The following is a 26,458-nucleotide window of genomic DNA, read 5'->3' as shown; positions in this document are numbered from 1 at the left end:
TGCAGGAAATAAAGGACCTGTGCGCTACCTGGCCCACGCTCCGGCATCTTTCTCTGGGAGTGTGCGCGCGTGCATGCAGCTGTGCTGGGGCAAAGCTGTGGAGAGACGGACGGTGGGCTCCAATACTGAATCATGTGCCACGGGCTTTTGTTAAATACATGACCTGGTCACATCAACAACCCCTGTGGAGTGGTGGGTGATCTGATAAACGGTTGTCGGAGGAGGAAACAGGCCCAGGCAGGTTAAGTGACCCTTGCAAGGGTCTAAGAGCCAGCTGCGGACCTGGGATGTGAACCCAAGCCCTCAGGCCTCCCGAGCCTGTGCTCAGAGAGACTCCCTTCCCTATTTTTCTGCTCCAGGGATTCTGGCCCAGTGCCCTGGCTGCGAGGGGTAAGGCACGGGCAAGAGTCACCCACTGTCTTAGGTAGAGGGCCCTCAGACCTGGAGTCAGACCTGCAACAGCATTTGAAAACAAGTGGTTTGTTTGGAAGCTGATCCAGGAAGCATTCCTGCGGGGAGTGGGGAATTGAGAAGGAAGGAAGTTAAGGGGTGTGCTAGTCACTGGGGCTTAATCCTACTGGGGAACTCTGGGAAGAAGTATAGCCCTTTGCTACATGGGTGTGGTCTGTGGACCAGCGTCATCGGCATCTCCTGGGAGCTTGTCAGAAATGCAGATTCTCAGGTCCCACCCCAGACTTATAGAGTCAGAATCTGCATGGTCACAAGGACCCCAGGGAATGCACATGCGTGGTAAAGTTTGGGACCCACTGAGATGGAGCCAACTCAGTTATCTCCCCCAAGGGATGAGGAAGCTGGGCATGCACCGCCCAGCTGACATTTGGCACTGGCAGCCTTGGGCATTAACATCACACTCTGTGCTCCATGTGTGGGTAAGGAAAAGCCCCCTGGCAGAGAATTTTTTTTTTAAAGATTTATTTATTTTAGAGAGAGAGTGTGTGAGCAGGGAGAGGGGCAGAGGGAGAGAGAGAGAGAAGCAGACCCCTTGCTGAGCACAGAGCCCGATGACAGCTGAAACCAAGAGTCAGATGCTTAACCAACTGAGCCACCCAGGCGCCCCCAAGAATATTGATGCTTCTAGTGGACCATGGACAGCACATGCGGGAATGGATATTTTTAAATGGTTACACTTTATGTATGTATGTATGTAGCCTACATGCCCAGCATGGAACCCAACATGGGGCTTGAACTCTCGACTCTGAGATCAAGAGTTGCATGCTGTACTGACCGACCGAGCCAGCCAGATGAGGCGCCGCAATGCACTCTCTCTTTAACGTGGGTGGAGGCGTGATGGCATTTGGGGTTCTCTGGTGTGGCAGCTCAGGCCCTGTACACAACGGCTTTTGAAATATCTGGGTGTGCCTCCTTCCCCAGTGTACAATTACACTGATAAGTGGCAACTTCTGAGAATTGATGCAGATTTGTAAACCAGGCAGTGGATCATGATTTTCCATTTTGGCAGCTGACATCAGCCTTGGGCTCATCTGCTGTTGATCCGTTCTCTTTGTATAAGGCAAACAATGCCCTTCCTGGCCACCCATAGATCTCAAGTTTTGTTTTGTTTTTTTTTTTTAAAGATTTTATTTATTTATTTTGACATAGAGACAGCGAGAGAGGGAACACAAGCGGGGGAGTGGGAGAGGGAGAAGCAGGCTCCCCGCGGAGCAGGGAGCCCGATGCAGGGCTTGATCCCAGGACCCTGGGATCATGACCTGAGCTGAAGGCAGACGCTTAACGACTGAGCCACCCAGGCGCCCCAGATCTCTCAAATTTAGGGGTACCATGGTCTGAGCCACCGCTGCAAACCCTGTGGGTTAAGGTCCCCTGGTAATTATGTCCACCTTGCCTCCGAGGGTTAAGTGCTGCCACTCCCCTCTGTCCTGCAATCCTCTCATCCCCACGGACCGTAAGTAGCCTGCGGCCATAGGAGCATCGCCTACATCAACCCCGGCCCACAGAGGACAGCCTCCGCTGAGCTCAACAATGCTTACTTGTCCTAACAGGTTCCTTATCTCCTCCGGGAAAGGACTGTTCTCTGGACCCTGGCAGGGCTGTAATCATGTGGTGGATGCTCTTGTCTTACTCGACAACTCATTCTAACATGCCTACCCGCCTTTTGACTCCTTCCCCGGTCCTCTGCTGGGGCAGTTCGGGCACTTCACTTGCTACAGACTTTCAGGGAGTGCCCCCCCAGCGAGGCATTAGGCCTGGCTCTGCGTGTCCTTGCCAGGAGCTGAAAGCCTGAGTAATGGGAGACTGTTTCCCTCTCCCGTATCAACAAACTGTCCCTATGCAGTCTCCAGCCCGTCTCCTTGGTCTGCCAGCCTCGAAAATCCCCTCCTGTGTGCTCTCCCGATTCCTGCTGCAACATGTTATCCGGCTTATTCAGGTCCTGCAGTATTTATTATTTCGGGTGAATAATCCCTTTCCCCCCATGTTTGGGACAGTGCTTCTGCACATCCTAAGACTTGACCCTAGTTTTTAGTGTGGAAACCCTGAAGGGAGGCAGGGGTAGATCTTGAGAAGTGAGACAGGGAAGGGAGGGCAGTCAACAAAGGATGTCCTCGAGCAGCTACCTGCTGTGGCTAAGCGGGGCTCAGTCCTGCGGAGGAATTCTGGGAGACAGAGCTGAATACATGTCCGAGTCACCCCGCCCGAGGGGTGAGGGAGCTGGGGTATTGATTCTCCTGCTCTCATCCTTCACTGACTCACAGCTGCTTCTGGAGGTGCTAACTCTGCAGCATCTGAAGCCTGCCTTGCACTCGGAAGGCCCTCGGGGGAACAGTGGCATGTGCTTGTGGAAGGATGCTGCTGACAGGCAGAGAACTCTGAGGGAATATGGGTGAAACATCAACAGTGCCCGTGCTGGCCACTCACCCGGCCATCTGACGAATATTTATTGGATACCTCCTGTTCTTGGAACCAGGGATACAGCAGGGAAGAGGGACATGTGGTCCCCACTCTTACGGAGTTGCCCTTCTAACTGGGGAGGCAGACAATAAAGTAGGTAATGAGACAATGACAGGGTGTGAAACGTGCTCTAGAGAGCAACGTCAGAGACCCCGGGGCCGTCAGGGAGTACTGGGCGCTGTGTATGAAGCGGGAGGAGAAGAGCAGGTGGGTCTCTCAGGAAGAGGCATTTCAGCCAGGACCCCAGGGAGAAAAAGGGGAGCCAGCCATATTTGTGCCTGGGAAAAGCTCTCGGGGCACAGGGAATGGCGAGGACAAATGTTCTGAGCAGGACCGAGCCCAGCGCATTTGTTTAAGGGAAAAGGGAGAGAGGAGGAAGGAACACGGCACCTGCCACGAGGACAGCAGGGCTGGCTTAGGGCTTTGGCAAGGAGTTTAGGTCTTATTCCAAGTGTGACAGGAAGTGTTGGAGGGCTAAAACCTGGAGTGGCACAGTTTGATTTATCTTTTAGGAAGCTGACTCTGCTTGCGACCCCACCACCATTTTCCATCTGCACGAGTAGATTCGGGGTCAGTGTCAGGCTCTGGGGGCACCCAGAAGAATGAGTCATGGTCCCTGCCCCCAGGAGAGTGCTCAGTTCTCCCCGCTGCCTCTACCCTGCCCCCACCAACTCCCCTCTCCTGCTCCACACTTGACACAATGTGATCCATTGGAAGCTAGTTTATTTTGAGTGGTTTTTCATGGGGCTGGGCTGGGCTGGGCTGTGAGATGGCTGGGCTCTGAAGCTCCGTTCTAGGGACGCTGGTCCCCTTCCTCAGCACTGCGGCGGCCGAAGTCCATCCATCCGTAAGCTGCTTCTTCTTCCTCCACCCACGGTCCCTGCTTCTTGGACAGGTCTGAGGGTCAGAGCGGGGAGAGGATGTGAGGATATGGGAAGGACATCTAGCCGCTGGAAACCAAGGCCAGGGTCAACCTTGGCTGGGCAAGACAAGCAGGGACAGCTGTCACAGCTCCTACCTGCCACCAGCTGTGGGGGACCCTGGAGCCCTAGCTGCCTTCGCTGGTGAGAGGCCGTACCCAGCCGGTCCAGCCAGTGTGGCTGCAGGCCCCTGTTTGCCCCTGGACCCGAGGGTGCCTCCTGCATCTGGGAGCGGGGCCTCCAAGAAGCTTCAGAGGAGGTGGCCAGAGCCAGCGCCAAGATCAGCATGTACACACACAGTCGCTGCATCTTGTCTGCAAAGGAAACAGGGGCAGAGCTGAAAGATGGGGCCATCCAGACACCCAAAGGCAGGGGCCTGGACCAGATGGACTCTGGGTCCCTCGCTGCTGGCAGGTGCAACGCTGTGTGGGGTTGCGGACTGTTCCTCAGCTCGCTTCTCCAGTTCCTGCCAACTCCCCCGGCTCCTGGGCCTTGGCCCCCTTTCCTCCTCACCTACCTTAGTTACAGCAGTTGCTTCTCTCGGAGGAGGAATTTACAACCTAGAGCGATGGTTTCCAAACTTCTGCAGAATTTGAGGCTATGTGAGCTGCTCTGTAGATGTTTAACTCGTTGTAATTTAAAGTGAGCTTTTAAATAGTCATACCAAAGGGCACGTTACAGACGGCCCTGTATCTCTGTGGAGACCACCAGCGTATTCACCGTGTGGTCGGGTCCCACCATTTCTGCGTGGCCCGTGGACGGAAACTTCTCCCTTTTTTTTTTTTTTTTTTTTTTTTGCTTAACCAAGGAATATCCTGTGATTGTAGTTAAGCAGTTAAAAATTAAGCTGTTACCGTTTGCACCTGTGTGTCAGGATGACCTGAGTTTGGGGAAGCCACAATACAGAAATAAACTGGATACTCAAATGAATCTAAAATTCAAATCTAAAATTCTATTCTCAGCATTTGTGTTCTTTCAGCCTCATTATTCTGATTGGCTTTACCTTTCAGGAACACATTCATATTAATAAAATACTACCTTTTTTAAATTAAATTAAAATTTTTTATCATTATTTTTAAATATTTTATTTATTTATTTGAGAGGGAGAGAGAGAAAGAGAGATAGAGAGCACGAGAGGGAAGAGGGTCAGAGGGAGAAGCAGACTCCCCGCCGAGCAGGGAGCTCGATGCGGGACTCGATCCCGGGACTCCAGGATCATGACCTGAGCCGAAGGCAGCCGCCCAACCAACTGAGCCACCCAGGCGCCCAATACTACCTTTTTTTTAAAAAGATTTATTTATTTGATAGAGACAGCGAGAGAGGGAACACAAGCAGGGGGAGTGGGAGAGGGAGAAGCAGGCCTCCCGCCGAGCAGGGAGCCCGATGCGGGGCTCCATCCCAGGACCCTGGGACCATGACCTGAGCCGAGGGCAGACGCTTAACGACTGAGCTACTCAGGCGCCCCAATAAAATACTACCTTTATCTGTTTTTCATAGTGGGGTTCTCTGTTAGATTTCCTTTGGAAGAGAAAGGGTTCTTGGTGCTAAAGAAACAAGGTTGAAAAATCAGTGATCAGGAGCTATGGTGGCCCATACGAGCCATGTGCATTGTCCACTGTGGTAGCTACTAGCCACATGTGGCTCTTTACATTTAAATTAATTAAAATTAAAAATTCCTCCCCCAGGCTAGTCACCTTTCCAGTGCACCTGTGGCTGGTGGCTACCATATTGGACGGTGCAGATACCGACCCCATCATCATGGAAAGTTCTTTTAGACAGTGCTGGTCTAGGAAAAAGCTTGAGATGGGATCCAGAAGCCTTGGATTCCAGTTCCAACCCTTCCTTTGTCCTTCTCACCTCGCAGAACTGGGGTGAACATGGAGTAAGGGGGTTGAAGCGGCAAGTCAGCTCAAGGTTTGGGAATGCCAGGGTGAGTTCTAGGCTGAGACCTAGTCTGGCCCTGAGCTAAGAGAAGGGTGGCAGCCCTGGAGACACCGAGGCGTGAGCCTGGTACCTTGATGCAGGGAGTCGTCCCATCAACCCTCTTCCCCGCCTCTCCACTCCCCTCCTGGGTGGTCTCACCTGCCGAGCCGGGACGTAGGCAGTGCTGTAGCCGGCCTGGTGCCTTTCCGGTCCCTGCACTGCTTGGTGCTCCTGCCCTGCCTTATAAAGCCCTCAAGGCCCCTCCCAAATGCCCATGCGGCCAGCAAGACAAAAGGGGGTGGGCCCAGGTACATCACCTGTGCCCTGCCCTGTCACTCATTCAGTCAGTCATCCACGTTGGGGGGAGGGGCATTGACCTTCATGGCAGTGAGGGGCAGGTGTGGGGTCGGGGCAGGTCTTCAGCTGGGTATGAGGGCAGGCAGGAGACAGGCTCCCTGGGGTCAGAACAGTGCCCCCCACCCAGTCCTTGGGGTCAGAGTCCTGGTGTGCATCAGCCCTCCGACTACATCCCATTGGGGGGCAGGGGAAGCGGGTGCACTGAATGACCCTGGATTCAGAGGAAGCATGTTTCATCATACATTGGTGTTTGAAGAGCAGGGAGTGTGTGGATGTGGAGAGTTGTATCGATCCCCTGTCCCCTCTGCTCGGCTCTGCAAACAGGACGTGAGGTAGTTATCGGGGGCAATGGGCCATGGGCTGATGGCCCCACTCTCTCTGCCTGGTTGCCTCTTCACCTCCCTTGCCTGGAAAACCCTGAGTGTCCCCCCCCCACTCTTTGTGCCCTCTGTGCTGGCTGGGTTCTGCTTGCAGCTCCCCTCTACCTCGGGTCTGCCTTTACCCCCTGCCTCTTGCAAACCCCCCACCCAGGGCTCCCTGCACTTGGAGGCTCCCTCCTTTTGTTTTCCAGGGGAGATAGCGATCCGCATGACGCATTCACCACTTTCCAATATAAAAATACAACTTAAAGTGGTAAGCAAAGAGACTAAAGGGCTTGCCCAAGATGTGCCAGAAAACCAAATAGTGCGCTTGTTGACTGATTTGATAAATTGCCACCTCGAGCTGGTTTGGACAGCTCTAGGCTGCTTTTGATTTTTCCACGGTTGGCATTAGAGATTTTGCTCTTGTGCACACATCATCAGGCCCCCTCCTTGTCTGGGGGAGTTTTGATACCCCTTGGGTCCTGGATAAAGGGCAGTGGTACCCACGCTCACAGCCAGCCGTGCTGAGAATTAACAGGTGATGTAGCAGGCTGTGAGTGTCCATGGCAACCAGCAGCCGAATGTTCTGGTGAATAACCACTCTAATCCAGGGCAGGGCTCAGTGACTCAGCAAATGGAATTAAGTGAAAATGACAAAACCAGTGCAGGCATTGGTGATAATGAATCGAATCCATAATCTTTGAGGGGGCTTGGGAGACGGTGGTGTGGGGAGCAGCTCCATTTATGTGCTAGAGGAATAGAGATGTTCGTGTTACCATGGTGACAGGAAATGATAAGCTTTCTGCAGAGCCTTAGTTGCACCAGAACCCAAGATTTCTGCTGTGGAGGGGGTTATGAACCACCCTCCCCTGGCCACCTTGGCTGTTCTTCGCAGGCTGGTCACACCAGGGCTGGTGATAGCAGCAAACAGAAGCGGGTACCCACTCAACAGGCGATGAGGGGACCCCTGTCTGATGGGAAAGGGAAGGGTTTCCGGGCCTTGCTGATGTTGAAATTTGAGCAGATCTCTCCTCCTCTCTGAGCTATTTTCTTCTTCAAGAAGTGAGGAAAATAACTAGACTGGGGGGAAGTCTTTTGAAGGTGATGTACATAAAGCACCATGCACTGTGCCCAGAACATTGCAAGTCCCTAATTTATTTGCACCTTCTCCCTTATCCTCTTTGGGCCTCAGTTAGCCTCAGCTGTGAAATGGGAACCATTCATTCCTACCTCACTGGGCTGCTGTGAAGGGGAAATGTAACAAGGTCTGCGCACACACTTGGCACACATCAGAGCTTCTCCTTTCCCAAGACTTAGGAGGGTAATTCCCTAAAAAGCATCATCCGTGAATCTAAGCTTTTCCCTCTGGCTGGCCATGACTCAGAGGGACACTTGTCCTGGGTTGCCACTGAAAGAGGTGGCAGAGATGGAGCCTATGGAGGCTGGACCTCTCAGAGGCCAGCACCGACTGGTATACAGAGGATTTGGGAACTGGTGAGGCCAGGAGAGACTCCTGGCTCCAACACTTTGACTCGCTGGGTGACCAGAAAATTCAGTTTCTGAGTCTACCAAACTGAAGACCAGGTCCCAGACCCTGGGGCCAGCCCCCTCCCTCTCTCTGTGGACCCTGCCCTTGTTCTCACAATAGTGACAACGCTTTGTGCCAGGCTCTTTGCATGAATAAATGTAGTTGCTCTTCACCATGGTCCTTGGACATAAGTACTAGTGTGTCCCTAATCCACAGATGAAGAACCTGAGGCTCACACAGGTGAGCAATCCCTGTTCTGAGTTTACAGGACCAAGGAGTCCTGGACCTGAAATCCTTGTTCTGGGATCTTTTTCCTCCCAGGAGAGGTGTGGTGGGCAGAATGATGTGCCCCAAAGATGTCCATACCCCAATTCTTGGGACCTGTGAATATATGTGGTTACATGGCAAAAGGGACTCTGCAGATGTAATTATAGACTTTAAAGTAGGGAGCTTATCAGATGAGCCCTTAAAACATTCTTTGGCAGGACGCCTGAGTGTGAGGTCATGATCCCAGGGTCTTGGGATCGAGTCCCAAGTTGGGCTCCTTGCTCAGCAGGGAGCCTGCTTCTCCCTCTGCCTCTCCCCCTGCTGTGTGCTTTCTCTCTCTCTAACAAAGAAACAAAAAAACAAAAAGTTCTTTGGCTAGAACGTCCTTTGGCTAAAGGCGGAAGTGATATGGCTGAAGGATGAATCAGAGATTTGAAGAATGAGGAGGATTCCACCTGCCGTTGCTGGTTTGAAGATGGGAGACGGAGGGCAGCAGGCTGAGTGCAAGTGGCCTTCAGGAGCTGAGAGAGGCCCCCAGCTGAGGCCCTGGACTGCAAAAAACTGAATTCAGCCAACAATCTGGATGAGCTTGGAAGTGGGTTCATCCCCAGAGCCTTTAGAAAGGAGCACAGCCCTGGTGATGCCTTCATTCTGGCCCAGGGACCCACGCTGTACCTGGGACTCCTGACCTACAGAACTGTCAGAGAATGAATTGGTGTTGTCTTGAGCTTGTAGTGTTTGTGGTAATTTATTACGGCTGGAACAGAGCACAGATACAAGGGGTTCTGGCCTCATGAGGGTTTCTGTCCGTAAGAACTGGCTCTGCGTGAATTTGCATGTGATTTTTCTTTCTTTTTTTTTTTTTTTAAAGATTTTATTTATTTATTTGACAGAGAGATATACAGCAAGAGGGTACACAAGCAGGGGGAGTGGGAGAGGGAGAAGCAGGTTCCTCGTGGAGCAGGGAGCCCGTTGCGGGGCTCGATCCCAGGACCCTGAGATCATGACCTGAGCTGAAGGCAGACGCTCAACAACTGAGCCACCCAGGCACCCCTGCATGTGGTATTTCAAATACAGGTAAGGAGAATGTTGGTTACCAAGTATCAGCCATTCATCCATTCCATTTTCCTTCCAGTTAGTGAGCACCTGCTGTAAGCCGGGGGTAGGATGATGCCCCGGGGATAAGAGGTGAATATGATTGGCCCTTTCATGGCTTGCTGGCATTTGGATTCCAGGGGAGGGAGGCACAAACACTAGACATAATAACAAGAGTGGGGAGCGCATTCCCTGGGGAGGGAGACTCCCCGGGGGCAGCTCTGCACGCCTGGCCACACTCCCACTGGCCAGGGCTGGCCCCAGCAGGCGGTGTCCCAGGGAGCCGCAAACCGCTGGCAGAGGCCGCCTGGGCCTCCTCATTGGTTATTGATGGCGGACAAGGGGGAGGCTGGGGATGCGTCTCTGACCCAGGCAACACGGCCTGTTGTGGGGGGTGAAGGTGCTGGGACCAAACAGGGACACCTGGGAGGCGTTCATGTCAGCATGGGCGTCCGTGGCCCCTCCTGGGGTGGGGGGCTGCGGAGGAGGAAGTGGGTCCGCGACTTCCAGCTTTAGCTGCTCTCTCAGGGTGATCAGGTAGCAGGAACATGGGGACGGCCGGCGGGCTGCTCTCCGGCTGAGCCAGAGAGGGTGCCCTGGGATGAGCTCAGGGGCCTGGTGACCCGCCCAGCTGCCCAGGAGGGAGAGCAGAGGGCACCCCCACCCCGTTCCAGCCTCCGCCTCCTCTCCCCTTCTCCTCTGATGCCCACCTGTGCCATAGGAGCAGTGGCTCTGGATCCACACCTCATGTCAGGATCTCGTGTGGAGCTCTAAACTCACCCGCACGCCCAGGGCACTAATCAGAAGTCCTCTCAAATCAGGAGCAGGGGTGAGACCCAGGGGGTGGCTGGAAGTCTGTGTGTGGGCCTGGCTTTTGTGTACTTGGGAGGCCAGGACAAGGAGGCTTTGCTGCCCTGGGCTGAATCCCAGCTTTGACACTTCCTAGGCAAGTCACAGACGGAGGATGTGCCCCGTACTTACCCGGAGGGCCGCGGTGAGGGATAAATGAGACACCTGTAGCAATCACTTGGTCTCTGCCGCATGGTAAGTTCTCCATAAGGGTCTGCTATTCTCATTAGTATTTTCAGCCCCACAGCCTTACCTGCCCCTCATCCGTACTGCTGCATCCTGCTGACTTCCAGACTATTCTACCCCACTTTCCTCGATTATTTTCTTCTCCACTCTTTCCTGTAATAGTCCCTGGAGTCTTCTCTCACAGGTTAACGCTGCCTCCTCCATGCAGGCCTCACCCTAGCCTCTCAGGTCTACCTACCTTCTGCTTCCCACAGCCTTGGCTCACAGCCTGGCTTCCCCCCGCCGGGGATTGTTTTGCCTCCCATATCTTAACAGCAACACCTTCCTCGGTTGCATGAGTGCTGACAGGGCCTATTATCTCACTTAACAATCAAAATCAAGCCCAGAACCCTGTTTGCAGACTGTCAAAACTCGTTGAATGCACACGTTTGTCAAAACCCATTGATGGGGGGCACCTGGGTGGCTCAGTCGTTAAGCATCTGCCTTGGGCTCAGGTCGTGATCCCAGGGTCCTGGGATTGAGCCCCGCATCGGGCTCCCTGCTCAGCGGGAAGCCTGCTTCTCCCTCTCCCACTCCCCCTGCTTGTGTTCCCTCTCTCACTATCTCTCTCGGTCAAATAAATAAATAAAATCTTAAAAAAAAAAACAAAACCATTGATGGCACTTAGGATTGTGCATTCCATTGTACACACATTTTATTTAAAAAAAAAAGAACCATAATGAAGTTGAACTCTAGTTAATAAAGTATTTAGGGCAAAGGGCATTGTATTTTTTATTATTATTATTTTTAAGATTTTTGTTTATTTATTGAGAGAGAGAATGATAGCATGAGAGGGAGGAAGGTCAGAGGGAGAAGCAGACTCCCTGCTGAGCAGGGAGCCCAATGCGAGACTCGATCTTGGGACTCCAGGATCTTGACCTGAGCCGAAGGCAGTCGCTTAACCAACTGAGCCACCCAGGCGCCCCCATTGTATTTATTTTAAAATGCATAAAAATAAGATGGATAGATAGGAGATAGACAATAATAAAATTATATAATCTAGGTGGTGGGCAAATGAGTCTTCACTTTAAAATTCAACTTTTCTGTGTATTTGAACATTTTTACAATAAAATATTAGGAAGTATTTTGTTTAGCTCTGTCAGTGGTTTTAAGATGGGAAAAGAGGGGCGCCTGGGTGGCTCAGTCAGTTAAGCGACTGCCTTCGGCTCAGGTCATGATCCTGGAGTCCCGGGATCGAGTCCCGCATCGGGCTCCCTGCTCAGCGGGGAGCCTGCTTCTCCCTCTGCCCCTCCCCCCTCTCATGCTCTCTCTCTCCTTCTCATTCTCACTCTCTCAGATAAATAAATAAATAAAATCTTAAAAAAAAAAATAAGATGGGAAAAGAATCCTAAAAGCACCAATGTGAGAGGAGTCTTTACTCAGGGGCATTTTAGAGTCAAGGGTTGGCCAGGTGAAGCTGCTTGCCCATGCCTGACAGCTGAGAGAGTGGAGCTGTGCGCCTGGCCGGTCCTCTCGGGACTGTGTGTGCTGCTACTACTCCTGGGCCACAACCGCTGTCCCACCCTCCCTCCAGAAGCCCATCTCCTGCTGAATCTGCCTTTGCTGTGACTGCTGGTTCCTCCACCTGCCTTGGTTCTCACAACCCACCTACCCTTCCTGGTCTCGCTTTCCTCCCTCCCCAGTCTGGCCCTACGTTTTTTTTTTTACTTCATTTATGGGGCATGTACTTAGATCGCTGCCCCTGTCCTGCTTCAAAACCTGGTGCCACGCTAGTCCCCAGCCACCACCCCTTCCTCAGCTCCTGCCTCCCCATCCCTGCAAAATAGGAAAGTTCCTGAAAGTGGCCAGTTGATTCAATTGTAAATTAATATTCTCAGCTGGATGGTTGCCTGGCAACCTAGTGAGTCAGGTTCCCTTCACTCCCAAGGCCATCTGAGGTCAGCCCCCTTCTCCCGGCTGAGTGACCACAGTGGTCTGGGTCCACCTTCTGCTCTTTTCTCACTGGAGGGTATGCAGCCCTATCAAGTTCAGCGCCCCCACGATGGACCTTCATCCCAGAACCTCCTGCCTGCTCAGAGACCTAATGCCTTCCCTTTTTGTTCATTCATTCCTAAGTGCCCACTTTGTGCCAGGCACTGTGTTGACCCTGAGAACACGATATTGATCAAGATGGTCTTTGTTCCTTTTCTCTTGGGGAGAGACAGTGTGATGATGAGCTTAAGGTACCATGGATGGTTGGGGGAGGGAGGAAGTGGTGGGGAAGGCTTCTCTTTGGCATGGCCCTTGAAGTTCTCTTAAATGCAAGCTTTCTGATGTCTATAACATGTTTTCACCTCCCTCTTCCCCTAATAATGGTGATTAAAATTTATGGAGCCCTTCCATGGCCAGACCTCCATGCTAAGCACTTTAAGGGCATTATGTCTTTTTTTTAAAATATTTTATTTATTTATTTGAGAGAGAGAGCACAAATGAGTGGGTGGGGAGGGGCAGAGGGAGAGGGAGAGGCAGACTCCCTGCTGAGCAGGGAGCCTGACGTGGGGTCAATCCCAGGACCGCGCGATCAAGACCTGAGCCAAGGCAGATGCTTAACTGACTGACAGACCCAGGTGCCCCGGGCATTATGTCTTGGAGTCCTTACCACAATACCACGAGGAAGGTAATGCTATTGCCCCTAGCTGCGGAAACTGAGGCACAGATTAATTGGTGAAGCAGTGAAGCAGTTCACCATGGGCTTTAAGCATCCCTGAGTCTTCTTGCTGAGTATGCCAAGAGGGTAAGGTCACAGCCACTCTTTACTAGGGCCATTTCTCAGGGTTGTATTTTCAGTGAGTGACCTTGAGGGACGAGGTCATGTCTCCCTAGGGGACATACAGCAGCCTTGCTTACTATTTCCTACAGAAGCAGTAGCTTCCCAGGGTCTATGTCCTTGTCTGCCTCCCAACTACAGCCTGTGTAGCCTCTGTGTGGGTCTGTATTGTGTTACCACCAAGGGCAAGGGGGATTGATGCAAAGTAAACTGCTAGCTGGGTTGTGAGTAATAATGTTACTTGTCTCTGATCCAGGGGTCTTGTGTCTTCTGCCCGCATTAATGAAAGAGTAATAGGATAGCTTATCCGCTCGTGAGTAGGGCGAAGGCAAAATCCCAGACTCAACCCAGTGACTAGCCCGGGGCACAGAGCCCAGCAGATGTAGAGTTGAGGCTTGAACCTTGAACCTAGACAGTTGGATTCTATAAGCATGAAGAAAAGCCTTTCCTTGTTGCAGTTCTGCTTCCTCTATAGTGAATCTTCTCTTCCCTGCATGCTGTAATCTGTTGAGCCAGTGAGCGGGGTTGTTTGCAGTGGCAGACTGGGGCCGGAGAAACGAGGGAGGTTTTGGTAGCTGAATTCACCTGTAATCTTGCTTGGCTATTATGAAAAGCTGTTTCAGCGAAGGGAGAAGGGGAGGTGCGTTTCTTTAGGCTTTACTGAAGTTCTTCCTCTTTTATAAACCTGCCTAATTCCAAACTCTCCCTGGCAGAGGGTAAGGACATTTCCATTCACCAGCTCAAAGTGGTACTTCCATGTGGTAAGGGCAAAACCCCTGCTCATAATTTGCCTACCCAGACAGCTCTGGTGTGATACAATTAAAAATACACATATAAGGGGCGCCTGGGTGGCTCAGTTGGTTAAGCATCTGCCTTCAGCTCAGGTCATGATCCCAGGGTCCTGGAATCGAGCCCCGCATCCGGCTCCCTGCTCAGTGGGGGGTCTGCTTCTCCCTCTGCCCCTCCCCACCCCACTCATGTGCTCTCTCTCTCTCTCTCTGTCTCAAATAAATAATCTTTAAAAAATACATATGTAAGATCTATTTATTGAGATATAGTGCACATGTCACACCATTCACTTTTTTTTCCCACACCATTCACTCCTTTAAAGTACACAAGCCAGTGGCTTTCAGCACATCCACAAAGTGGCACAACCATGACCTTTATCTAATTCCAGAATATTTGCATCACCCCAAAAGGAAAACCCCCATACCCATTTGCAGTCATTCCTCATTATTCCCCACCCCTCCCTAGGAAATGACTAGGAAATTAAAAGAGGTTTGTGAATAACTGTTCGGGAACTGGCAGCACCAAGATCACCTTACAAGGAACTCCCTCCTCATCGACTGTTTGAAATTTAAAGTTGCTCTCTCAAATAGCACGTAAAAAGGAAACCCAAACCACAGGGTACTAGAACATTATGGCCACGAGAATTCTAAGAGATGGGAGTAGATGGTCAAAGTCAAACAAAGATAAATTATAGGCTTGTCCAGGCGGTCCCTGTCATAGGCTGACTGTGACCCCTTGCCTAAGTATGGCTGAAATAATTTAGGTGTTTGTACTGGTTGGTTTAGTATCTGACTCCCTGGCTAGAGTATAGACTCCAGGAGGAAGAAGGTGGGCTTTGACTTGTTTGTTGCTGACCTGTACTGAGTGAGTCCTCCAGAGATGGGAATGAATGAGTGAACACGGCAAAAGAGTGGGCAGCGGGTTCTGGGCTTGAAAGAGAAGTTGAGGCTGGAAACAGTGTTAGGATCATGAACAATGAAGGAACAATCAGTCATGACCCAGGGTGAGGCTGCCAAGGGAGAGGCACCGAAGGCCAAGACTATCTTCATCCCTTTGGAACTCCTACACTTGGAGAAGAGAGGGATGGAAGGTCCAAGCAGGTGGAGAGGTCACAGGGTGCTGAGTGGGAGACCTTATTGGAGAATCAAGGAGGGCTGGTGTATGGTGCCCAGTGCTGCAGGAAACAACTGTAGGACACAGGATATCCAAGGCCTTGTCCGCTCCCCCTACTGGAACGTAGTGTCCACATGGGCAGGGATCTCTGTTAAGTGCTACATCCCCAGCGCCTCAAAGGCTGGCTGGCCCGTACGCAATGCTGAATAAATGTTTACTGAATGAATGAATGACTCATGCTATGAGAAGTTTTAAAATTAGCAGGCTTAGCTTTTGTAACATCATGATTTTCTCTCTTTCCTTTGCGTTTCTACTTGGCAGAGCAGGAGGGAAAGGGTGAATTAAACCAGTGGTTTTGGGGGAATGTGGTTTTGCCTCCCAGGGGCATTTGACAATGTCTGGAGATAATTTTGCTTGTCGGGCGTGCGTGGGAAGGCATGCTATCACCAAGTAGTGGGTGGAGGTCCGAGATACTGTTAAACATCGTATGATACACAGGTCAGCCCCCTCTTCCCCAATACATAATTATCTGGGCCCAAATATTAATAGTGCTGAGTTAAGTGAAGCCCCCGGTTACACAAACCCATGGGAATTATCATAAGCCTGGACAAGCGCTTCGTGAAGCCGTCCACATGAATGTCTTCTGTCCTGCATCCAACAGCAAAGCAACTAAAGCTCTGTCTCAGCGAGTCTTGACTCCTTTGGACTCAAAATCCCTGTCATATCAATCAATAATCTAGAGGACCAACTTGGGAACTTTAGATCTTTTTCATCATATGCCAGGTATATGTCTGGCATTTTAAGTAAAAAATAACTTGAAGTTGGTAAATTATGATCGGTTCCTTTAAAGTTCAACTTATAATCTGTAATAATCATACCAGGCAAAGACAGCTTTTAACTTTCCCTGGTAAAAAAGTGACAAAACACTGTTTAGATTTAATTAGAAGGAAAAGCATCACTTTAGACAAATTAAAAAGGGATACTGCATCACGTTTGGTTCTGAGAACAAATGTATATTAAAATGTAGATTTAGGTTTCATTATGTACTTAGAAAACAATCTAATGTTCATTGGAATCCCCTTATATTTGTTATAGCTTTTGTATTATTTTTTCTTTTTTTTTTTAAAGATTCTATTTATTTATTTGAGAGAGAGAGAATGAGAGATAGAGAGCACGAGAGGGAAGAGGGTCAGAGGGAGAAGCAGACTCCCCGCCGAGCAGGGAGCCCGATGTGGGACTCGATCCCGGGACTCCAGGATCATGACCTGAGCTGAAGGCAGTTGCCCAACCAACTGAGCCACCCAGGCGCCCTGTATTATTTTTTCTAGGGGGCGACAGAAGAGAGTTTCAGGCTACTAACATTGCAGGCACATTACAAATGGCACTTGAGAGATGCAGGCTGCCTTCGGTTCCAATGAAGGAAAAGTCAAATTCTAGTTGTCACTGTATTTTCTCCTTTCGCATTGTTTTTGACATCCTGGAGACCTCTCACTCGGATGGATGGGACCTGCAGGTCTCGTGGGCTTCGATGGAGGTGAATGGCTAGATCATCATCACTCATGGGCCACCCCCAGGGGTTCTGTCCGGAGGCTCTGGGGGCTAAGCCCAGGCTTGGTACCACTGCAGGGCTCCCCAGCTGATCCCGCTAACAGCCAGGTGTCTGTACCTCTTAGTGCAATGAACTCAGTCCATATTCAACTCATAACGGTTGCTTTCCACATTTCAACAATTTTTGTGTGTTTTAAATGCACATCTAAAACCATAATGGAGGGGCGCATGGGTGGCTCAGTCGTTAAGCGTCTTGCCTTCGGCTCAGGTCACGGTCCCAGGGTCCTGAGATCAAGCCCCACATCAGGCTCCCTGCTCGGCAGGAAGCCTGCTTCTCCCTCTGCCTCTCCCCCTGCTTGTGTTCCCTCTCTTTCTGTGTCCCTCTCTGTCAAATAAATAAATAAAATCTTTAAAAAAAATCCAAAATGGAAAATGCACTTATAAAAATTAGAAGTCCATAGGGCACCCGGCTGGCTCAGTTGGTAGACTCTGTGACTCTGGATCTCGGGGTTGTGAGTTCAAGCCCCACATTGGGTGTAGACATTACTTAAACATAATGTCTTAAAAAATAAAAGTCATGTTACTGTCTTTTTTTTAACCAGCTTGCAGACCTCAATATGAGGTCTGCTAATTTTATGGTTCATACCTGTGCTTCCCAAGCTTTGTTAAATGCCGACTGTTAAAATGAAGATGGCTTTAGGGGATCTGGGGTCGGGCTTGAAATTCTGTCCTTCCAATGAGCTCCCAGGGGACACTGAGCTGCAGGAGTCTATAGTTCTGTCTCTAAGGTGGACCATGGAACCTACGTAGGTCACGTCTCTCTGCATTGGCCTTGTCCTTGGGCTTGTTTTCTCCTGTTGCACAGAAATGGAGAATCAATGACTTGACACACACGTAATGATGGTCATGTTTATGCTCCACGTTAACACTTTCAACCTCTGTGCTCCCTGTGCTTCCTGTTTTTAGTCAATTGCCCATTCTGGGTATAAATTGGCCATCAAGGACTAAGATTAAAGACAATTTAAACCGGGCAACGGCCCTGGCTGCTGAGGCGGGGCGGTGGCTGGCAACAGTGGCTAGGGAACAAGGGAGTCATGCACAGGCTTCTGAAGCTGTGGTCTGGCTGCTGTGTGTGTCCCTTCTGCCCAACACACACTCGGTTTTGGAGCTGTTTAGAAATATCTTTAGATAGTTATCCATGGGGCACCTGGGTGGCTCAGTCGTTAAGCGTCTGCTTTCGGCTCAGGTCATGATCCCAGGGTCCTGGGATCGAGCCCCACATCAGGCTCCCTACTCAGAGGAGAGCCTGCTCCTCCCTCTCTTCCTTGCTCCTACTCTCTCTTACTGTCTCTGTCTCTCTCTCAAATAAATAAATAAAATCTTTAAAAAAGTTATTTTTTTTTTTTAAGATTTTATTTATTTGACAGAGAGAGACACAGCGAGAGAGGAAACACAAGCAGGGGGAGTGGGAGAGGGAGAAGCAGGCTTCCCGCCGAGCGGGGAGCCCGATGTGGGGCTCGATCCCAGGACCCCGGGATCATGACCTGAGCCGAAGGCAGATGCTTAACGACTGAGCCACCCAGGCGCCCTTAGTTATTCATTTTCAAAGTCGATATTGGAACAGGCACGTTTCTGCTTGCGATGCTATACCTGGAAGAACTTCGTTAATCCTGGGGCTTTGTGAGCCTGTGAGGATTCTAGACCCGTGATTCTTGGCTGGTTTGGGTAGTGGGCTGTTTTAAGGATCTGATAAAAGCTGTGGATGGTCTTGCCAGAAAATATCCACATGTATTACACACCAAACCTCAGGGGTTGGTTTCTCAGATGCTGGTAACCAAGTTCTGACCCTTGGCCAGCCCCTTCTCAAACCATCTTAAACACAGTACCCCTGATTGCTTTCCCTGAAGCCTAGCTCTGGTAATGCCCCCCCGGCCCCGGTTACCTCAATAGTTGCCCATTAGCCACGGTAGCGTTTCCCCAGTGTGGTTTGTGGCCCTCCCATATGAATTTGCCGATGCTGATGCTGGTTAAAACAGCAGGTTCCTGGGCCCCACATCAGAAGAACCTCTGGATCAGAGTCTCTGGCTCTAGAGCGAGGCATTTCCTGGAGCAGAGGCTCTGTTGTACCTCATACCAAGTGAATAAAATGCATCCATGGGCCAGACAGACATTTTCTGTAGTTTTTTGTGAAAGACATAAATTTTATAAATCTGAGTTTTGTTAAAAATAGTATCGTTCTTGGGGCGCCTGGGTGGCTCAGTCTGTTAAATGTCTGCCTTTGACTCAGGTCATTGTCCTGGGGTCCTGGGATTGGGCCCCGCATCCAGCTCCCTGCTCAGTAGGGGGCTTGCTTCTCCCTCTGCCACTCTGCCTGCTTGTGTTCTGTCAAATAAATGAATAAAATCTAAAAAAAATATATTGTTCTTGGGGCACCTGGGTGCTGTCGGTTAAGCGTCCGACTCTTGATCTCAGCTGAAGCCTTGATCTCAAGGTTTTGAGTTCAAGCCCTGCATTGGGCTCCATGCAAAAAAGTGTTCTCTAGTAAATTTTATTACATTTACATATACAAGAATTATATTGCAGTGATAGCCAGTGTTACCTCTTATAGTGTTAAACACTTATCCATTCTGAGTTTTGCAGTTTTTGGGTCAAATTTTGTAGGCCCTTGAAAAACAGGTGGGATTGTTCCACTAACACCCGGTAGAGCCTAACTATCCTGGGATGGGGGAGGCTAGAATCTGAATTTTTAACAAGCTTCCCAAGAACAGTGTTTTATGAATATTTGAATTAGGAGGATCTAAGAGAGCCCAAGCGAAGAAATGGCCAAAGCCTCACACTATTTGCTAATTCTGAAATAATGTGTACCTCCTGAAAATTTAAAGATTTAGTCAGGGAGCTCTTCCTTTCAAAGCCTTATGAACAGTAAACTGTGTTTTGACACTCACGCCACAAGGGGGCAGCACCCAGACTGGTAAAGAAGGAAGCGGGTCAATTCTAGAGCTAGTTGGTAGAACGTTTAGTTCCCAAATATATCGTGTTTGTCTTATTTATAGGTAAACTTTGAATAGGCTTTAAAGCAGCTTTTGTGGATTCCTGTGCAGTTTTAGCTGACCAGTATTCATTTTGTCTTGCTAACACAATTTTTTTTTTTTTTTAAAGATTTTACTTATTTGACAGAGACACGAGAGAGGGAACACAAGCAGGGGGAGAGGGAGAGGGAGGAGGCTTCCCGCTGAGCGGGGAGCACGATGCGGGGCTCGATCCCAGGACCCTGGGATCACGACCTGACCCGAAAGCAGACGCTTGACGACTGAGCCACCCAGGAGCCCTAACACAGTTTTTAAGGACCTTTGGAGTCTGTGTCTGCCCTGTGGCAGAGGGGTGGGTCTGGGTCGGGGCAGGGAGAGTGAGCGGAGAGAGGGGGGAAGTAGGAGAGGGAAGGGGAGAAGGGCAGCCAGAAGAGTGAAGAGGCAGGGAGGAGACTGGGGCAGGAGAGAGGAACCAACAGCCCAGAGCTGGGAGACACTCATCACCATCTGCTCTTCGCTGTTGACTCTTACGCAGACTAACCTCTGAATGTTTTCAGCTTGGGGCTCGGCCCACTGCGACCTCACACCAACCTTCCAGCCCTCCTTCCCCTCTGCTGCCTTCTCATTGCCTCCGTGCTGCCTCTGCATCACTTCTCTGAATCTGTTTCACCACGGGGCTGAGTTCCTACTGTAGATAGAGGTCAGTGTACGCTATAGGAACTTAGCACAGGCCTGACATACAGTGGGAGACAATACTGTGTTATTTCTGCTCTATATAGGGCCTTTGTTCCAGCCCAACAGTCCTACCTTAGGGCCCTCATAGACAGTGGGTGCTCCCACCTCTGGGTCTTGACTCCTCCGACCAGAATGCCCTGCTTCAGGTGGCACCTCTTTTCTGAAGCTTTTCCTGGACCCCTTGGGTGTGGATGGGGTGAGGAAGATTTCCCAGTCCCAAAAACCTGTGGCTCTTTGGCCAAGCCAGTAGCAGCACTGGCTGCTTTCTGCCTCATGTTCAAGGCTCTGTGTGGGTCCTCCCCATCAGGCCATTTGCTTCCCGAACACAGGGTGTTCTCCTGATTGCTGTTGTGTGCCCTGTGATTCCCCACTCTACACTGCATATACCAGTCTCTGTAAAATGGAAGAGCTATTTAAATTGTGAACATGTAAGTTATCCGGGGGGAAGGGCAGAAGACAGAGATCCTGGGTTCTAGATGAAACTCTTACCACTGATTGGCCCTGCAAATTTCCATGAAGTGGGCACAACTATGCTTTATTTCAGGCCTGATACACGGAATTAGGGTGTTCATAAACCTGCCATGGTCACAGGGAGTTGCTTTGATTGGTTCTACAGATGGTTGATTTAATACTGGTGTTGCTAGCTTAATTCAGAATCATTTCATTCTAGAAAACTTAATTCCCTAAAAGGCACGAGTTTTCTCAATAGCCTAGCACAGGACCTACCCATCTACATGATTCCGTTTTGTTTTCTGATTGTGGTCTTCTGTGGGTTTGGCCAAGGATGCCTCTAGAGTTTTTTTTTTTTTTAAGATTTTATTTACTTGAGAGAGAGAGCGAGCGAGCGAGCAGGGTCAGAGGGAGAAGCAGACTCCCCGCTGAGCAGGGAGTCCGATGTGGGACTCGATCCCGGGGTTCCAGGATCATGACCTGAGCTGAAGGCAGTCGCTTAACCAACTGAGCCACCCAGGCGCCCGCCTCTAGAGTTTCTGAAGAATAGCCCTTCTGCTCTACAGTCATGTCTTAAATTTACAACAATGCCATTATGTTTGGTGCCAACTGGTGAAGTTGTTTGCTAAACCGATGTTTTTGTAGGACCTTGTGTTACACCATGTCTACCTCCCAAATTACAAGCCTCTCTTCTCAGGGCAGCTGCCCCATCTCAGTTTTCCATCTCATTTCCTTCCAGGTTGGCCTCGGTACAGACTCACAAGGCTGTCCATCTACAGGAGGATGGTGATAGAAGTGTCGATTCCTCAGGACTACTCTGCAGTTTGAAGCTTGTATTTTATGATCTGAAGTTGGTACCAATTCATGATCCACATGCTAGAATTTTAGTAGAATTAATGGGGCCAAGAATAGACTTTCACATATTCATTGTCCTGTCGAAGGATGGCCTCCGGACAGTTTATTTCAGCGACACTTCTAGTTACTGAACTTTGTTGCACTATAAACCTATTCCCAGGGCGCCTGGGTGGCTCAGTCGTTAAGCGTCTGCCTTCAGCTCAGGATCCCAGAGTCCTGGGATCGAGCCCCAATTTGGGCTCCCTGCTTTGTGGGAAGCCTGCTTCTCCCTTCTCCCCATGTTCCTGCTCTCTGTCAAAATCTTTAATAAAAAAAAAATAAACCTATTCCCTAGAAAAGGCACTTTTGTGTACCTCCTAGAGGTGTGAGGATTAGATCAAGTCCCACACCAGGTCTGTCCCTTTGTTATAGCATTTAAGCCAAGATCCTGTCACTGAGGGGACTCAAGGGTTTCCAACCAAACTGCTCCACCAGCTCACAAGGCTAGTTCCTCCAGAGCAACAAAGTGGGGACAGCCACCACCACCACCGCATCTGTCCACCATGCCTGCAACAAACACAGCTGACCTGTGGGGAATTTGGGAAGCACAAGCTCACTGAAGGTTTTCTTGGCCAAGAAGTTGAGGCCCCAGTTGAGCTATGGGTGTAGACTATCCTTCACTGCCCATTTCTGTGGTTCCTTCACACACATGAGACTGATTATACATAAAATACAATCTGCAAGTCAGGTGTTTCTGAAAACAAGTTTTATTTAAATAAGGGTTTAAATACATTACATAACATTAAAACTGAAGGAAAAAATAAACCCAAACCAGTCTGTTACTTCACATGGCACTGGGCAGCTGCTGCCAGGAGGCTGCAAGCTCTACAGCTATAACTACGTGACTGACACATCAGTGTCGTTTGTTCCCTTGTCAAAAGTTTAACTCCTGGGAAGCCTGGCCTCACATTCTGGTGTTTGGACATCGATTAGCTAGGACCGGTCTGGTCAAAAAGACCTTGGTGGCAAGTCAGATGTCCTATCACGCCTCACTAGAGGGAAGGTGGCCGCTCAAAGCGCTGCCCACCTGGTCAGGTTGGAGACACCAGGGATCTTTCTTGGACTACCAATGACTCCCTGTAGCAGCAGAGCTGCGGTTGTCTTACCCCATCCTGTCCTCTCAGCTTCACCGTGGGCTGTTCAGGTGGTGACATTCTCTTAGGGCAGGGAACTCTGAAGAGGGAGAGCCGAGGAGCTTCTGGCCAGACATAGCCATCTGTGATCTTGGGGCTCTGGGCTGGACCGAAACATCACATTACTGCTTGGTTTCAGGCCGAGGCCGGACACTGCCAGGCGCCTACTGCTTGACCTCTGTTTAAATGAGGGACTTCAAGACTAGACAGCATGGCTCTTTTCAGTTTATTGCATGAAGGAGTTACACTAGTCCAAGTTAAAAGCAGACCCCAAATGGTTACATTATACAAGCTGTGAGGTTTTTAAACTTGTGACAAGGGACAGAAGGGAAATTCTACTCATTGCAAGGAAATCCTCACTTAAGCTTCAATGAGCCAAAAGCACTTAAAACCCATGAACCTTCAGCTGGTCGTCCTTAGCCAGTCCAATCTGCAAAGAAAAAAGGACAAAGTTATAATAGGGGATATGAAGAGAATTAAAGTCCCCATTTCTGATGGCAACAACTTTGTCTGCTTGCTTCTACAATGGGCAAGAAAACTCCAAGAGCCTAGGCACACACTTTGACCACTATGAGCACGATGGTTCTTAACTCAGGGTATACCGTTAAGAACCAATGATGTAATAGCATTTTAGCACTTAGGAACAGCCAGCCAGTCATCCTCTTTTAGTATCTGTGTGTAATTAAAAGTAGATCCATGTACAGGGCATCTGGCTGGCTCAGTTGTAGAGCATGCAACTCTTCACCTTAGGGTTGTGAGTTCAGACCCCACGTTGGGTTTAAGTAGAGATTACTTAAAAAAAAAAAAAAAATCTTGGGGAAAAAAAACAGATCCATGTGAAGGGTGATTTAAGGCAGGTAAGTCCTTAAAAAAGAAATACTGGTGTATGTATTTCGAAACTCAACTGTTTTGTAGAGCTTGAACAGACTAGGCAGGATCTGATAGTAGCCAGGACAGAGGCACAAATGGATTATGAAGTGACTGAACTCACCTCTACCAGGAACTGGCATATGTTCTTGCGCTGGTCACCCTGTAGCTGAATTACTTCTCCATATTCTGGATGCTCAATTACAGTACCATTGCAGGCAAATTTCTGCAAGCACCAACGAAGCAAAACAAATTAGGCCAAGCAACAGTCCGAGTGCACTAACAATCTCTAATGAAAAGCAATACAAGTCAGCACCCCTACCGGAGCAAGTTAAATATGATTTTCCTACAATCTCATTTAAGACCTACCTTCTTAAACGCCTTCACTAGTTTCTTTTTATCGTAATCATCAGCGATCCCTTGGACAGTAGTAAGGGTCTTCCTGCCGTTTCTCTGTTGAATTCTTATATGGATATAATCCTCAGTGCCAGCAGGAAGCAGATCATCACCCTTACTTGCATCAGCAAAGGGGTCTGGGAAGAAACATCAAGCTCGTTTAGAGCTGCTGGGGCTTTTAAGTGCCACTGCCACTCTCCCAGTGGATCATTTTTGCACGCGCGGAAACTAATACTGAAATCGCCAGGGCTTAGGTCACGTCAGATCTGTCCTTGCTGGCTGTCCGCGAACGGGTCAGTCCGGGACGGCCGGCTTCCCCAGCGCCGGGGAAAGCCTGGGCCTCCTGCCCCAGGCCCGCCCTCGGAAGACAATCACGTGCCGGGGAAGCCTGGGCGGGCGGGCAGCGCCCCACCCGGCTGATGCAACAGGCCGGAACCCGACCACCAAGGCGGGGCCAAGCTTCCCGCCCCATTGGCGCGAGCGTTTGTCATTTAGGGAGGCGCCGCCTCTCACTCCCGGCTCCGTGACAACGGCGATGACGTAACGGACGTGACGCAGGAGTGGCGGGAGGGGGCGGGTGTGGCCCAAGGCGGCCCGGGAGCCATTAGTAAAATGCGCCACCCGAGACGCCGGGCCGCCCAAGGGCTGTCTCCCTGGCCGCTCCTTCCGGTTGCGCTTTAAGGGCCGATCCCGGGGCCCGGGTCAAAGCCCCGCTTCCTACGAGCCCAGACACCTTCCCTCAGCCCAAGTTTACGAAAGCCGGGAGCACCGGGCAGGTTTCCGGGCCCGGAGCACTTCGCCGCCCCACCCAGGCCTTTCTCCCCACGGGACCTTTCTGCAGCTTACCGAAAGAGTGGAGGTTCTGGATAGCGGACATACGATACGATTCCTTTTCCTCGGTGGAAACGGCCTGCGGAAGGCGGCGGCGGGAGAAGGCGGGCGGGGGGGACGGAGCGTCGGGAAGCGAGGGGGCTCAAGGGGGAGGCTGGTGAGTCCTCGGCGGCGGCTCAGTGACTGGGGCGGAGGGGCGGTGCCTGTATTCACTTATATAGCCGCCCCTGTGACGCCAGCGCGCTGCCCTCACGTACCGGCCCCACCCACGGCGTCCTGGCCTGAGCGCCCGGGCGCCCGCGCTTCCGATTGGTCCGGGGGCGGGGACGCGGGACGGCGCTTGCGCAGGAACTCTGCGCTGCGGGAGGGCGTCCTCTCGGTTCCGGGAGAGGTGGAAGGGGGAGGGAAAGGTTGGTCCGCCTAAGCGCTTGCGCAGTGCAGGAGGAGGATGTCAGGGTGGCGCAGAAAATTGGCGGAGGTTTCGGGAGCGCCTTACCACTTACGTTCTCTGGTACGTTCCACCTTCTTGACCCTATTGCAGCCCTACCTGCTTGGAAGAGAGCGTTTTCATGGGATAGATCGGCACTCCTTAAATGAGACTTAGATGCTGAACCTCCCAAACGCGACGAATTCCCAGTATCTCATCCTCAGTTACCCACGTAGTCTTACGGATTTAGGGCAGCACTTTTATTTAATCAACACACGGCTGTTAATCAACACACAATAATATAATCCAAGCCTTAACTTCATCCTTTAGGTTAAGTTACTATTTAGATGAATCTAATCTAAAAATGGATTAATCTACTTTAAAGAAAAAAATGCCCTGCTCATTAGCCTGGGTTCGAGGGGGAGTGACGCTGGTTCTGGGGGCTAAGAAGAATTCAGGCACCCGAAGGGTGTCCTGTGTGTCTTCCAAATTGTGTGAGGTAGAACCTTACCAGAGAGGAGTCAAAATATTTTCTTCAAAACAGTCAACCTTTCTTGCTCTTTCAATATGTAAATTTGAAACGTTCACAGTTGCAAGGGTGACTAGAGTGGATTTAGACACCAAAGGCTTCCAGGAGCCAGACAGGTAAGATAAAGGAGTGCAGACAGCCAAGTGTGACGTGGCGGGGTGTGGAGGGGGCCCGGGGTGAGAACTAGAGGATATAGCAGCGATGGGCGTTGGGAGCCCCCCTGACACTTAGAGGGTGGGAAGGAGCCCATTTATGGGGCAGGGTGAGAGCCTACGAGATGAGAAACCCCAAGGAAGGAAAAGTTAGGTGTACTTGATAGTTTGTTTTGATTGCATATTTACTAAGTAACCCTTTGATTAATAATTTGGCTTCCTTGATACCAGGAAGGGGGGAACCATAGCTAGAAGTCACGGGCATCTCAGTCTGACGTCCATCCCAACCTGCCCTCCACCTGGGATCCTCTGCCCTCATAGATGTGGCTGTGCTTGAAAGGGGT

The 26,458-nt window shown here is 50.5% G+C and overlaps 2 protein-coding genes across 5 annotated transcripts; both read right to left on the bottom strand.

Annotated features, from left to right (window-relative positions):
• Window positions 1–3,644: 3,644 nt before the first annotated feature.
• On the bottom strand, window positions 3,645–21,203 carry GAST (gastrin). 4 transcript variants are annotated; one of them, XM_073889491.1, is made up of 3 exons: window positions 20,242–21,203; window positions 3,947–4,162; window positions 3,645–3,825 (listed from the first exon to the last, which is right to left on the bottom strand). In XM_073889491.1, exons 2-3 carry the CDS (start codon window positions 4,155–4,157, stop codon window positions 3,722–3,724), a joined length of 315 nt encoding a protein of 104 aa, XP_073745592.1. In that variant the 5' UTR covers window positions 4,158–4,162; window positions 20,242–21,203; the 3' UTR covers window positions 3,645–3,721. The 4 variants fall into 4 exon arrangements, with proteins under 4 accessions (XP_073745592.1, XP_025717496.2, XP_073745593.1 ...); XM_025861711.2 differs by lacking the exon at window positions 20,242–21,203 and adding an exon at window positions 5,931–5,997; XM_073889492.1 differs by lacking the exon at window positions 20,242–21,203 and adding an exon at window positions 5,931–5,997 and having other exon boundaries at window positions 4,007–4,162.
• Window positions 21,204–22,468: 1,265 nt separating this feature from the next.
• On the bottom strand, window positions 22,469–25,209 carry EIF1 (eukaryotic translation initiation factor 1). The gene is made up of 4 exons (XM_025861836.2): window positions 25,022–25,209; window positions 24,149–24,312; window positions 23,904–24,005; window positions 22,469–23,342 (listed from the first exon to the last, which is right to left on the bottom strand). The coding sequence occupies exons 1-4, from the start codon at window positions 25,050–25,052 to the stop codon at window positions 23,298–23,300; spliced, it is 342 nt and encodes a 113-aa protein (XP_025717621.1). The 5' UTR covers window positions 25,053–25,209; the 3' UTR covers window positions 22,469–23,297.
• Between the last annotated feature and the right edge of the window lie 1,249 nt (window positions 25,210–26,458).

The sequence above is a fragment of the Callorhinus ursinus genome, unplaced genomic scaffold (assembly GCF_003265705.2).
Source record: "Callorhinus ursinus isolate GAN/ISIS: 27379988/994484 unplaced genomic scaffold, GSC_fseal_2.0 scaffold108, whole genome shotgun sequence".
Classification (NCBI taxonomy): Eukaryota; Metazoa; Chordata; class Mammalia; order Carnivora; family Otariidae; genus Callorhinus; species Callorhinus ursinus.
The sequence above is the reverse complement of the archived record's forward strand: the minus strand, read 5'-3'. Positions and strand labels throughout refer to the sequence as shown.

What these genes read in the sequence shown, in the direction of transcription:
- EIF1 (XM_025861836.2), bottom strand. Translation starts at nt 25,052, where the DNA reads ATGTCCGCTATCCAGAACCTCCACTCTTTCG. An exon ending in CCAGAACCTCCACTCTTTCG is followed by an intron (nt 24,313 to 25,021) that starts GTAAGCTGCAGA and finishes GTTTCTTCCCAG; the next exon opens with ACCCCTTTGCTGATGCAAGT. An exon ending in TATGCCAGTTCCTGGTAGAG is followed by an intron (nt 23,343 to 23,903) that starts GTGAGTTCAGTC and finishes TTTTCTTTGCAG; the next exon opens with ATTGGACTGGCTAAGGACGA.
- GAST (XM_073889491.1), bottom strand. Translation starts at nt 4,157, where the DNA reads ATGCAGCGACTGTGTGTGTACATGCTGATCTTGGCGCTGGCTCTGGCC. An exon ending in TCCCCCACAGCTGGTGGCAG is followed by an intron (nt 3,826 to 3,946) that starts GTAGGAGCTGTG and finishes TCTGACCCTCAG; the next exon opens with ACCTGTCCAAGAAGCAGGGA.